Source organism: Tamandua tetradactyla, chromosome 1 (genome assembly GCF_023851605.1).
Source record: "Tamandua tetradactyla isolate mTamTet1 chromosome 1, mTamTet1.pri, whole genome shotgun sequence".
Classification (NCBI taxonomy): domain Eukaryota; kingdom Metazoa; phylum Chordata; class Mammalia; order Pilosa; family Myrmecophagidae; genus Tamandua; species Tamandua tetradactyla.
Window position 1 is genome coordinate 184,225,383 of NC_135327.1, and position 13,619 is coordinate 184,239,001.

Sequence of the window (13,619 nt, forward strand, 5' to 3'; positions counted from 1 at the left end):
CCTACTTTAACTTTTTTTTAAAAATTTTTATTAATAAAACCAATCAACATACAACATGAACATTCTTAATGTATGAACATTTCATACTTCCTGTGTAATCAATGGCTCACAATATCATCACATAGTTGTATATTCATCACTATGATCATTTCTTAGAACATTTACATCACTCCAAAAAAAGAAATAAAAAGAAAAGACTCATACATTCCATACCCCTAACCCCGCTCTCTCACTGATCACTAGTATTTCCATCTATCCAACATATATATATTTTTATTTTAACATTTGTTCCCCCTATATTTATTTATTTATTTATTTATTTATTTTTTCCTTACATGGGCAGGCACCGGGAATCGAACCCGGGTCCTCGGGCATGGCAGGCAAGCATTCTTACCTGCTGAGCCACCGTGGCCCGCCCTGTTTATTTATTTTTAATCCATATGTTTTACTCATCTGTCCATACCACAGTAAAAGGAGCATCAGATACAAGATTTTCACAATCATACACTTTGCAAAAGCTATATCATTATACAATCATCTTCAAGAAACATGGCTACTAGAACACACCTCTACAGTTTGAGACTCTTCCCTCTAGCCTAATATACCTTAGTCTAAAAAGGGGATACTATATCATGTATAAGAACAACCTCCAGGATAACCTCTCGACTCTGTTCAAAATCTCTCAGCTACTGACACTTTATTTTGTCTCATGTCTTTCTTCCCCCTTTTGGTCAAGAAGGCTTTCTCAATCCCTTGATGCTGAGTCCCAGTTCATTCTAGGATTTCAGTCCCATCTTGCCAGGGTGGTTTACACCACTGGAAGTCATGTCACATGTAGACAGCGGGAGGGCAGTGAGTTTGCTTGCTGTGTTGGCTGAGAGACAGGCCACATCTGAGCAACAAAAGAGGCTTTCTGGGGGTGACTCTTAGGCCTAATTTTAAGTAGGCTTAGCCTATCCTTTGCAGGGATAAGTTTCATATGAACAAACCACAAGATTGAGGGTTCGGCCCTATTATAACTTTTTTAGAACATTTCAATAGTTTTAAAAATGGTTCTTGTTTTCTTTATCTTTCTTTCTATGTATCGCTTTCCAGGGGATGTAAAAAAGAAACTGCTTGTTTCTAGCTTTGTTTCTCTCCATTTGATGATGGACATAAAAGAAATCAGAAAAAGCTTTGCAAACAAACTCAATGCCCTCCCCTCTCTATGCGGGACATGATTTCTAGGGGTGTAAACCTTCCTGGCAACCTGAGACAGAAGAAATCCTAGGTTGAGCAGGGACTCTGCATCAAAGGATTGAGAAAACCTTCTTGACCAAAATGGGGGGGGGGGGGGGGAGAAATGAGACAAAATAAAGTGTCAGTGGCTGAGAGATTTCAAACAGAGTTGAGAGGTTATGCTGGAGGTTATTATTACGCATTATATAGATATCACCTTTTTAGTTTATGGTATATTAGAGTAGCTAGAGGTAAGGGCCTGAAACTGTAGAGCTGTGTTCTAGTAGCCAGGTTTCTTGAAGACGACTGAATAATGATATAGCTTTTGCAATGTGACTGTGTGATTGTGAAAAGCTGTGTGTGATGCTCCTTTTATCTATGGTATGGACAAATGAATAAAAAATATGGATCAAAAATTAAAAAAAAATCAAACAATAGGGGGAACAAAGGTTAAAACAAATTGAGTAGATTGAAATACCCGTGGTCAATGAAAGGGAGCAGTAAAGGGTATGGCATATATGAGTTTTTTCTTTCTTTTGCTGGAGAGATGCAAATGTTCAAAAAAATGATTATGGTGATGAATACACAACTATGTGATGAAAAAAATGCACTTAGAAATGTATTTTTTTTAATATATGTTATTTTTCACAATTTAAAAAAAGTTTTTAAAAAAAAGAAATTAGAAAATCTTAGGTAATTTAGTTTATATGGCAACTATTTACCAAGCCAAGCATCCTTTATACTGCTAGCAAAATAAATGCTAGCAGAATCTCAGGAAAAAGAACACATAAAAATACAAAATATTTTCACAGACTTTTAGCATTTTACAATCATGTGATTCTTTTTGCTAATCACTCATATTCTCACTCATTTGATAATATGAAACCCTCATTTTTCTCCATTAATCTACTCAATTGCTTTCTTTCTTCCTGTCACTGACTTATATTTTAAAATTATAGAGGGGTAGAAGGGTAGTTCAGTGGTAGAATGCTCATTTGCCATGTAGGAGAGCTGGGTTCAATCTCTGCTCCATGCAACTCCCACATCCCCATCCCCCCAAAAAAAATTCAGGAAAAAAAAAACTATGTGTATCTGATTGTTTGTGTATGTAAAGGAGAAAACAAGAGAGGAGAAAGAAGGGAGGGAGGTGAGGGAAACATGATGGTAAGAAAATGTAGATATTCATGGGAGTAACTGTGCATGTACTTCTGTCACTAAAGGTGGGCACAATAAATATATCTTTTCTTTTGGGTCACAGCTCATGCTTAATCTGGAATTCTAACATATCTAGACATGTATGGTAAATCAGTGGGAGGCACAGACCAATCTGCTCACATTAATTTATAAGGTGTGGGGCTAAATGAAAGAAAAAATTAAGCTGAGTGTTATTGAAAAAATGAGGGGCTGTACACATGGTACCTTATTCAAATCTTATTCTCCTACCCTACCTCACTCCCTGCTATGTATGTAGGCAGATACTGAAAGAAATGTTTTCATGATGGACCCTATGAAACTAGGAAGCATAAGCAGCACTCCTTGGTAGTTAGCAAAATCTAACACAAACAGCAAAGAGGAAATCTACATGGCACTTAGCAATCTTGTAACACAAATCTAATCACAGCCCTTCCCTGCTTATAACCCGTAAATTTTTAATTATATTTTGGGTAAAAGTCCAACTCAGCTTTTAGTTTCATGAGCTAGATTCTTACATTTCTTCCCATAACTCTTGCTACACTCTAACACATCCGTCTCCAACCTTGTACCATCCAATCTAAACTTCTTTTAAAACTGCCAAGTTAAGATGCTTTCCTGCTGCTCCCTCTGCTCTTTCCTTCACTCTTTACCTATCATTTACTCAATCTCAGGCGTTTGCTTAGATATTTCTGCCTTTGATAAACCTTCCCGACTTCTTAAAGCCCACACTAGGAGTGTTTACTCTGTGTATCCATAGCACTTTTTACATACCCAGTTATTAAGAGTGTTTATGAAAGTTTTATTATTACATAGTATTGGAAAATGGAAGGCTCTGAATGAAAATTTATGGGCAAGTATCAAACTGTGTTGTGAGGATTTCCATACTCTAGCACGAATCTGAAGTCTATTTTCATTATCCTCTTGTGGAAAGGATCTTCCTCAAACACTAAATACTATTTTCTCATGCTCAGCAACTTATGTCTTCTTTCACATCCTCAAGTGCAATTTCTAGCTAAGAAGAACTATTAAGAAAACGAGTAGTCAATGCTCTACACTTTGAGAGCTCAGCTGGACTATTCCAATAAGGCACATGGGAAAACACTTGATGCCAAAAGTATCTATACAGATAAAAAATCTACAGTCAAAATTGCATATATACAGAAGAGTAAGAAATGTTTTCCTGCCTTGCATATAATTCTAATCCTGGTTTCTACCTATCCTTTAAAGGATAGGTTCTCAAGTTCTAGGAACTTATCTTTAAGGTGGAAAGGTGTCACTTTCCAGCCCTCCTGCTACTGACATTCAGTGCATACTAGGTCCTACCAAATGCAATAACTTGATAAAGGGAGAAATCCTCAAGGAAAGTTAATATCCAGCTTTTCCATTTCCCTTAACCTATTCTTCAGAAATGTTTATACAAGTATGTCAAGATGTATGTAGAAAGGTTCCTTTCAGTCTTGTATATAATAGATGAAAAAAAGAAAGCAAAACCAAGCTAAATGTCTCAGAAGGATGGTTAAACATAACAAATCCTATTCTTACAGACTCTTGCACAAACATTACGAAAATAAAGCTGTAGGTGTACTGAAGTGGAGATATGGCCATGATGTATTGTTGAATTAAAAAAAAGTGAAGAATATTATACAGAGCACATCTGTGTTTTGAAGGAAGGAAAAGGGGGAGGGAGGGTAGGGAAAGAAAAGAAAATGAAAACTTTGGGTTTGCAGGTGTATGTATACATGCTTGAGTGTGTATATAAAAGAAACTATGAAAGACTACATAATAATCTACAGACAGATGATTACCTCTAGAAGAGCAGTTTCACCTTTTTATTTTATATACTTTTGTACCATTCAAATTTTCTTTTAATAATGAGAATGACTTGCTATTTTTTTAATTGAAAAGAAAGTATAATGATTAAAATAAAACTCCTTAGTTTAAATACAAGTTTTTAAAGAACAGAACTGATTTTCAACTTAGTGGGGACTTCAATCAATCCCCAAATCATTTATCTATATTTCATATTCCCTAAGTAAAAATTCATTCCTGAGAACTTTAAATTTTGACATTCAAAAAAAAGAATGTAAAGGGACATACAAAGTTATGCGTTGTAAGTGGAACATTTTCCAACACTTCTACATGTAGTTCCTCTCCAGTAAGCCAGGATATATCAGTATCCCAGCCAATTGGTTTCTTCTCTCTGAAAAGTACAGACACAAGTTTTTCTTGGTTATCGTACATAAAACTCACCAAATACCTCATGCTGAAGATACGAAAATTGGTTACTGAGGGGCTAGTAATACTGAGGGAGGTTTGACTCCCTGGTCTTCCATCGTTAGAAATTTAAATGGCAATAAATTAATTTTTAAGTTTACCCCAAATAAATGTATCACTCTTGGACAAACAGCAGGGTAAAGAGATGTACTCTTTTCTTCAAGTCAGCTCCAGAAAAGACCTACAACAGCAGAAAACGGATTGTTCCTGGGGTCCAAAAAATTAAAAAGTAAAAATCAAGGTATGGACTTATCTATCCCTTCAAAGAAAAAGAGTACTTTGGGGGCAACATGCCCCCAAAAGATTTTTTTAAACAGGATTCAAAATTTGGAGACCCTGGCACAATATTAGACACTTTCTGAAAGAAAAACAGTTCAATATAAAATGTTAATTTTTATAAGCCTTTTATGAAACTTCAAGTTTATATTAAAAATGAGTATGTGGGGAAGAGTTCATTATCCAACTAAGCAACCTTTTAAATAGCTTTAAAAAAATCATAAGAACCTCAAAATCTATATAAAATTATTTGATTAGAGTCAAAGAAACTATAGTCACACAAACTATTCAAAGGGCCTACCAGATTTTTTTATGCTGACAATTAAAATTAAATTTTTTCTAAAGTTGATTTTTAATTCCCTAAGTTTGAGTAAAGACTCTACAGAAAACTCCAAAATTTAATGTCTGAGGTTCTTCCCCTTTTTTAAAAATATAACATATCACATCACATACAAACCATACCCATCTTGAATCCTGTAAACAGCACAGCACTCTGGGATTAGGCCTCTCATCATCAGTGCTTTCTTTAGACTGTCTCGGACTGTAACTCCACACCTTGCAGGTACCTACAAAGTATCATCGATATGTGATAGGATGAAAAAGGGAATAAACTGTTTTTCTCACATCATTAAAAAAAATTTCAATTAATTTACCTTTACAACACCTCTAAATGGTCATATAAACTATTCAACATAAATTATTGTGTTTATACATAATTTCCACAGCTAACTTAATATTAATATTGAAGGGAAATTATGATACAAGTATCTATTATTATTCATGAGCCTGAATCAAAGCAAACTAATTTTTAAAATTGATATTTTATTTAGTATTTTATTAAAATAATGAAACATTTTAAACATATTAAAAAGAACAGAAAATATAACAGATCCCTACATACCCACCACTGAGATGGGTCAACATTTAAAACAAAGTCAATTTTGAGGGCCATGGTGGCTCAGCAGGCAAGGATGCTTGCCTGCCATGCCAGAGGACCCGGGTTCGATTTCCAGTGCCTGCCCATGTTTAAAAAAAAAAAAAAAATCAATTTTGATTCAATACTGTTCAAAGCTGAAAGATGTGTAATCCTTCAATCACCCTGGGTCCTTAAGAGACTTCTTACTGACCTTAAAAATGGCAGAAAAAAATATTTATTTCATTGTGTATAATTGATGTGTATTCTTTAGCTGCATACCACCCTTATTTCCTTTGGGAACCTCCTTTCCCTAAAATTCATGTGGTACTAGGGAGGCTTTCAATCAAGCATTGCTGCTTCTCTGCCTACAGATGACTTAAACTGGCAACAGTAAATGGCCCAGGGTTGGATACAGGACCTAAACAGTACCAAAGTTCTTCCCTAAACTAATACATGGACACTGGTTTTAAGAAGCCCCAGTTTCCACCATAGTTGCTATATCAAGGGGACACAAATCTGGAGTTCACATTGACTATCTTTCTGACTAACTGAAACATTCTGGTTAGAGTGTGAAATTAAAGTAGGGAGCAGTAGATAAGACATTGGGAAGGAGCAAGAGATAAAGAAACAAAAATAATCTTTTTGTATATTTGAAGTTATTCCTATCCCTGGCCTTCTTCCCTCCCCTTTTCTTCAAAGGTGAATTTAATTATTCATAACTAAGAGAACATGAACTATCACAGTGAGGACTAAAGTGAGGCAGAGTACAAAGTGTGCAGAGTTTATACTGGGTAGGAAGTAGAAGGCAGAGGGAAGGGATGTGGTAATTAATAAAAAATAGTATTAGACATTCTGTTCTCTTAAACCACTAAAGTACTCAGCAGACCAAAAGTTTCCAAAGAATTGGGAATCTTTAGGCTAGAGAGAAAAAAAATGCAGTAAAGGTAAGTATAAGACAGCTGAATTTCAGTAGCATGGTGAAAAGAGAATAATCCAGAAAGTCAAATTAAAACCTTTAATTACAAATATGGGGGTAGATTTTAACTTAATGTAATAATTAAAACTATTCCGCAAAGAAAAAGTTTGTCATAAGGGAGCAGGCTCATCACTGGAGTATTCAAAAAAAGACTGAATGGTTACCTAATGAACTGAAGGAAAGCTTACTCCTTCCCCCTGCCAGTCATATTCTGCCTATGCTGATGCCCTATCTTCAGTTTACAACCCTATTCAATCTTATTCTACGTTATCAAAGAAATCTTTTTACTTAAGAAGGTATTCTTAACTTAGGTATTTTTAACTCAGTCCTTTCTCATTCCACTTCTCAAGACTGAAATTTTGTACTATTTGTGTCTCCATGATAGCTTCTGTGAAAGAGATGCCAGACCAATGGGACAGAACAGAAAGATACATAAGGGATATCAGGATAAGATAAATGCAGCATCTGAAACAGGGTAAAGATGAACTTTAGAATAATTTATTTTGGGACATCAGAATATCAATCTAGGAAAAAGAGGCTCATTCATACATCATACTGTACACTAGTATAAACAAAAAATGGGTCAAATATTTTAATACTGAAATAAGTAAGAAAGGAAAGAGAAGAAAGAAGGAATAAACCATAAAAGAACCGGAAGAAAACATGGGAACTCCTTTTACCCTTCAAGTGTAGAAGACTTTTATAACTATGATACAAAATCAAGAAGCTATAAAAGAAAAATACTAAGTTCAACTACATAAAAACAATAAAACCTTCTGTATAGCAAAACAACCCCCCCCACACACTATAAAGCAAAGTCAAAAGACAAACACAAGGTGGGAAAAATAGTTTGCAACTCATAAAACAGACATAGAATCTCCCTGAAAAATAAAGATCAAGACCAACAACCAAACAGAAAACTGGCAAAGGACATGAAAGACAAAATACTTTTCAACTATCAGATTGGCGAAAGTCCAAAAGCATGACAACATACTCTGCTGATAGGGGTATGGGTGAACAAGCATTTCATACAGTGCTGAAGGAGTGGAAAACTAAGGTAGCCCTATGAAGGGAAATTTGACAATATATACCCTAATCAAAAATGTAAATTTCCCTTTAATCTGGACATGCCTAGTTCTGAAAATTTATCTCATAGAATGACACAACCGCACCATTATTCACTATAGTATTTATTGTATAGCAAAAATCTGGAAACAACCTGAGTGCCTATATGTAGAGCCCTGTTTAAATAAACTACAGTATATTTATACAGTGGAATTGTAGCTATAAAAAAGAATATGCAAATTCTCTAGGTACAGAAATGGAAAATTTCCAGGATGGTCTATATAAGTAATAAAAGCAAAACACAGAATGATTTATACAGTATGATACATTTTGTGCATGAAGGGGAGTGGGGAAATAAGATTATATAATTGTGCTTGCTTTTTATCTATATAAAGAAATACTAGAAATATGCAAAGGAAAGAAAAGACCCTAATAACAAGTTACCTAAAAGAGGCAAGAGAAACTGGATGTATAGTGGTAGAGGGAGAAGACAAGATTTCTCAATGTAAATACCATGTCAAAGTATTACCTATTCAAAAAGAAAAATAAAAAAAAAGATTGTTTGATATCTTAAGGCTGGAAAGACCAAAAAGATATTTTCAAAAGAACCAGGTTTATGGGTCACCTCCAAACCTCAAAATTATATAACTATGATGAGGCTACTATCAAAGCAGCATTAGTTTTTTTAAAAAAAAAAACAAGCAATCTACTTTTTTTCAAGCACTTTCCTTTTTTAAAAAGATATTTTAATTGATAAACCTTCATACACATATATTCCATATGTGGTATATAATCAGTGGCTCACAATATCACCATATAGTTATATATTCATCACCATATATGCATTTTTCAGAACAACTGCATCACTCCAGAAAAAGAAATAAAAAGGTAAAAAAACAGAATGCATACACACCATACCCCTTATAGCTCTCTCTCACTGACCACTAGTATTTCCATCTACCCAATTTTTCCCCCTATTTCCGCCTATTACTTATTTATTTTTTAACCATATTCTTTTGTACCCATCTGTCTATACCCTGGATAAAAGGAGTAAAGGTAGTCACAATCACACAGTCACATTCTAAAAGTTATATCTTTATACAATCATCTTCAAGAATCAAGGCTACTGGAACACAGCTCAACAGTCAAGCAATCTATTTTTGAAAAAAAGAAAATAGCTAGATTTACTGGAATCTAATCTTTGCCAATGGAATCATGTTTGCCAAAGAAAAATTTAGACCAAAACAAAATGTATTAGTCTAAACTTTAATGTAACAGTTTTTGAACTAAAAATTGTCTTTTATCCATGGGTTCATGATGGTTCACGACAGTATTCTACTTTTGTGTATGTTTAAAATTTTCCATGATAAAATTTTTTGTGATAGCAGCACATTTTGAATGTAAGTAATACCACTGAAGATGGTTAATATGGAATATTTTATGTTGAATTTTCTACAGTTTAAAATTTTACTTTATTTTAGGCTTTAAGATTACTTCATGATACACTGAGATCTCCTTGTATAAACTAGCATAGAATATATTTTCCAGTATATGATATGAAAATAAATTTAAATTTATAGATTCCTGATTTTATGATCATAAACTGTGATGTCAAGTCCTTGTTAGGATTGTTACACCAATCACAGTATTATTTCCAAAGCAAAATTTGACATGATCTCAAACAAGGTCTCATTGAAATAAAAAAAAGAGATTGTCCATACTACAAAAACTTCATAAAGTAAAAACAATTTCAGAATTAAGTATGCCTCCTGGTCAGATGGAATTTAACTGGCAAAGAGCCAGGGACCACAGGATTTGTTAAAGGTGGTAACTCTTTTACTGCTAAACTGCTGGTCCCAACCAATCATAAAAAAAATGAAAACTAAAGTTAATCAATTACCACATTAGTTCTCTAAGGGGGTGAAAAATCTTACCTAACAACATAGAGAAACCCTTTTACTGTTGGTGAGGTTGAGAACAGAACTTATAAGGAGTCAAGAATGTTCTGGATTATACAGCTATTTTATTAAACTAACAAGCAATTTACACACCATTATGAACTAAAACTGGTCCTTATTTTACTTTACCCCACAAAATTGCTATGATGCTCAAATGAGAGCATGTGAAAATGTTTTTTTTACAAGGCCCATTTTGTAAAAGGTATTACTGCTTTTCATGCCAACACAGAAATGGAATGCATCACCTTATTTCACCACTGGTAGATGTTAGGTCCTTGCTTTATCGATACTAAGAATTAAAGGGTAGGGAAGAAGAATAAAAAACAGGGGTAGGGAGGGTGCTCCCTAGGGTTCTATCATTTACTCTAATCTATGTTCCTTTACTCTCAACCTATTCATTACAACCACTCATTTGTACTAGCAAGAGAATTAAAGACTCTAGTATTAGTTTTATTATTTTTTGAAACCGCTTTTCCTTCCCAACTGTCAAAAGCAAGAATATAGCTTCTCTTTACCCCTTCCATCACACAAACATTTCTTGCTTAATGAAGCATCCAATATTGCCCTATTCCCTTTCTTTCCTTTATCTCAGATACAATCAAGGTTAATACCAATCAACAGAATATTTGTTTACAAATTCCAGGATATGGTAAACCAAAAGATTCATTCTTTCAAAAATTTTTACATAACATCTACAAAGTGCTAGGCACTACTCTAAGATATGAGGAAACAAAGAAAAAGATAAGGTGCTTTCAGAGAGCTTCCATCCCACATAAGCTAAAATTAATTTAGTAGTTTTAATATTTTGTCAGACCTGAGTTCTTTTACAACCTTTGAACCAAATGTGCACACCTCCTCTCCCAGGAATTCCACTTCCAGATCTGTAACTCCAAAATAAAAGTATGCAAAGAATCCTGTACAAAAATGTTTATTTAAATGATTTTTGTAATATCAAAAACTGAACACAACCCAGAAGTTCATCAAGGCAAAAGATAAACTGGCATATTCAGAAGTTGGAATACTCAATAGTAGTTAAAGTGAATGAACTAGATCTGATTATACAAACATATATATCTCTCGAAATTATAATTTCATATTAAAAAGACAAAAATGTGAACATTACATAAAGTATCAGACTAAATAAATTAAAAAACAAAAATACTGACTACTGCTCATGTATACATATATATGTAGTAAAAGTATTAAAACATGCTTTGAAGAGTGATGTCAACAAATGACAGAGTAGGCACAATGGCAAATACCCATCCTTCCACAAAAACATTGAAAAACAAGAAGATACCAACTTAATCAACTTTGTAAAAACTATGGAAAATATTCAAAGGTTTACAGTAGTGAAGCACATTCTAAATCAAGAAAAAACAACAACTTAAAAACAACAGGAATATCTGATTCTAGGACTTCTGGCTGTTTGTTACATCCCCAGCTACCATAAAGAGAAATTATCCTATGTGAGATCTGACCAACTTCATGTGGATAAACCTAACAGCATCTTGTCTCATGCCTAAACTATGTACCTTTTGCCTCTTTACCTAGGGCTTCCTCGTTGTTGCCAGTCTGAAAAACAGGGACCTTCTTAGAGCCCATTCATGTATAACTCCAAAGCATAGCGGGAATTAAGGACTCAAGGGGCTAATTTTAACCAATGGAAGATACGTGCTGGAGAATTTCTTCTTCTTTTCTTCCCCAGACCCATGGTCTATATAGCTTTAAGCTTGAGCAACTTAGTTGCTCTTGATAGCAAGTAGTAAACGGTTTGATAATATATGTTTATCACTCTTGATAATACATCCTTATTTATAATTTATTATTAGTTCTTTCTCCTTCTTTGTCTCACTGACTTTCTTCCTCACACCTGGTCTCTGGGAGTTTACTAATAAAAAATTTACCTCAGGTCTGCTTTCTAAGGAACTCATAACTATTAGTCAGTGCTCTCTAGAGAAACAGAACCAATAGGAGATATCTGTAAATATCAAATGTATAAAGGTGTCTCACAACTGTGGGAGTCTCACAACTGTGGGAATGGAAGTAGCCCAAAATCCGCAGGGCAGGCTGTGAAGCTGGCAGCTCAATGAAGGGTCTCAATGAACTCACAGTAGAGGCTTACTGGCTGAAGAAACCAGTGAAAAAGTCTCTCTTCTCCCTTAAAAGTCTTCAACTGACTGGATTATCTCATTTGCAAGTCACGTGCCCTTAGTTGATCACGGACATAATCAGCTACAGCTGCAGAACTGAGTGATGATTTAATAAACCAGCCTTCTGATTTACAAGCTAGCCATGAAATATCCTTGCAGCCATGGTAAGGCCAATGCTTGCCTGACTAAACAACTGGGCATCATTACCTAGCCATGTTGACACCATAATCTAACCATCACTCTATACTAAGAACTTACAGATTTTTTTGGATGCAATATTTACATATATAGGAAAAACTAAAAAAGACACAAAATAAGGAGACAAAATGCCCCAGAGCAGGCCACTATTTCAGAAAACCTAGGACTTTCTACATTGGTCATTCTCCCTGATGTAAAATGCCAAATAGACTTCGTTTTTCTTTTTAATAACTATTTTTAAAAATTCAACTTCTACTCACCAAATGAACTATTCCAAAATTTACTTCCCACCGTGTAGGAAAGCTGTTTATTCAATTAGGCAAGTGAAAAACTGCTATTAAATATGAAGTATATGGAGAAGAAAAAAAAGGGACAGCTTTGTGGTGTTTTCACTTGCACTTGCTCTCCCCACTCCCTGGCTCTTGAAGACTGAAGCCCACGTTCCAAGTGTGGGACCATGGTCCCTGGCTCTGAAGGGAGCAGAAGAGACCTTATTTGCAAATTATTGCATTTGACTGTTTTAATCTGTCTGAGGGTTACCCAAATGACTGAAACAAGGTACTTACCTCTGTTTGGCCTAACTTGCAAACCACTCAGGGCAGAAAAACAGTGGGCACTGCTCAAAAATATTGTAAGGCCAATCAAAACTCCACAGCTGGCTGGGGCAAAAGATTATGGTTGAAACACACAAAAGATCACCTAAAGCCCAGAAGGATAATCTGGGGAGTTTCTTTGTGAAATTAAGGCTTTCAAAAGTGCTCATGTATACTGGGGAATTTAGAAGGCCACCCACATGACCAGGACAGAACATGTACTCAGAAAATACCTGGAAAACCCTAAGCTTTTACCACTGGCTGATATTTAGGCTTAGTGAAAACAGGACGTGAAGGTTGAGCTAAGGTAGAGTTGTTTACTTGGCTTCTCATATTCAAGAAAATTTGTCAAAACACAAATTTTTTTCAACAAGATTAATCCAAATCCTTTCAAATTGTTCCAAATTCGTTCTACAAGGACCACATTACCCTAATACCAAAGTCAGATAAAGACATCAAAAGAAAAGAAAATTGAGACCAATATTCCCTGTGAATAAAATGCAGAAATCCTCATCAAAATACTTGTAATTCAAATCTAAACAACATTAAAAGGATTATATACCATGACCAAGTGGAATTTATTGCAGGAATATAAGGGTGAGCTAATATAAGAAATAATATAAGTAAATCAATCAATATATTTTACATTAATAAAATAAAGGGGGGGAACCCACATGATCTCAAACAGAAAAGGCATTTGACAAAATTCAGGACAATTTCTTGATAAAAATATTCAGAAAACCTGAAAAAAGCAGGGAAGGCCCTCAGCATGATAAAGGGCATATATAAACAAACCAC

At 34.6% G+C, this 13,619-nt stretch overlaps 1 protein-coding gene across 4 annotated transcripts in view; it reads right to left on the reverse strand.

The window, feature by feature from the left end:
- BRAF (B-Raf proto-oncogene, serine/threonine kinase) overlaps positions 1-13,619 on the reverse strand; it is a 232,221-nt gene that overhangs the window by 72,538 nt on the left and 146,064 nt on the right. For all 4 annotated transcript variants that reach the window (XM_077147814.1, XM_077147805.1, XM_077147796.1 and 1 more), the window contains exons 4-5: positions 5,425-5,528; positions 4,510-4,612 (exon numbers count right to left, since the gene is read on the reverse strand). In XM_077147814.1, the coding sequence (XP_077003929.1) occupies positions 4,510-4,612; positions 5,425-5,528 (207 nt within the window). The remainder of the gene's footprint in view (positions 1-4,509; positions 4,613-5,424; positions 5,529-13,619) is intronic.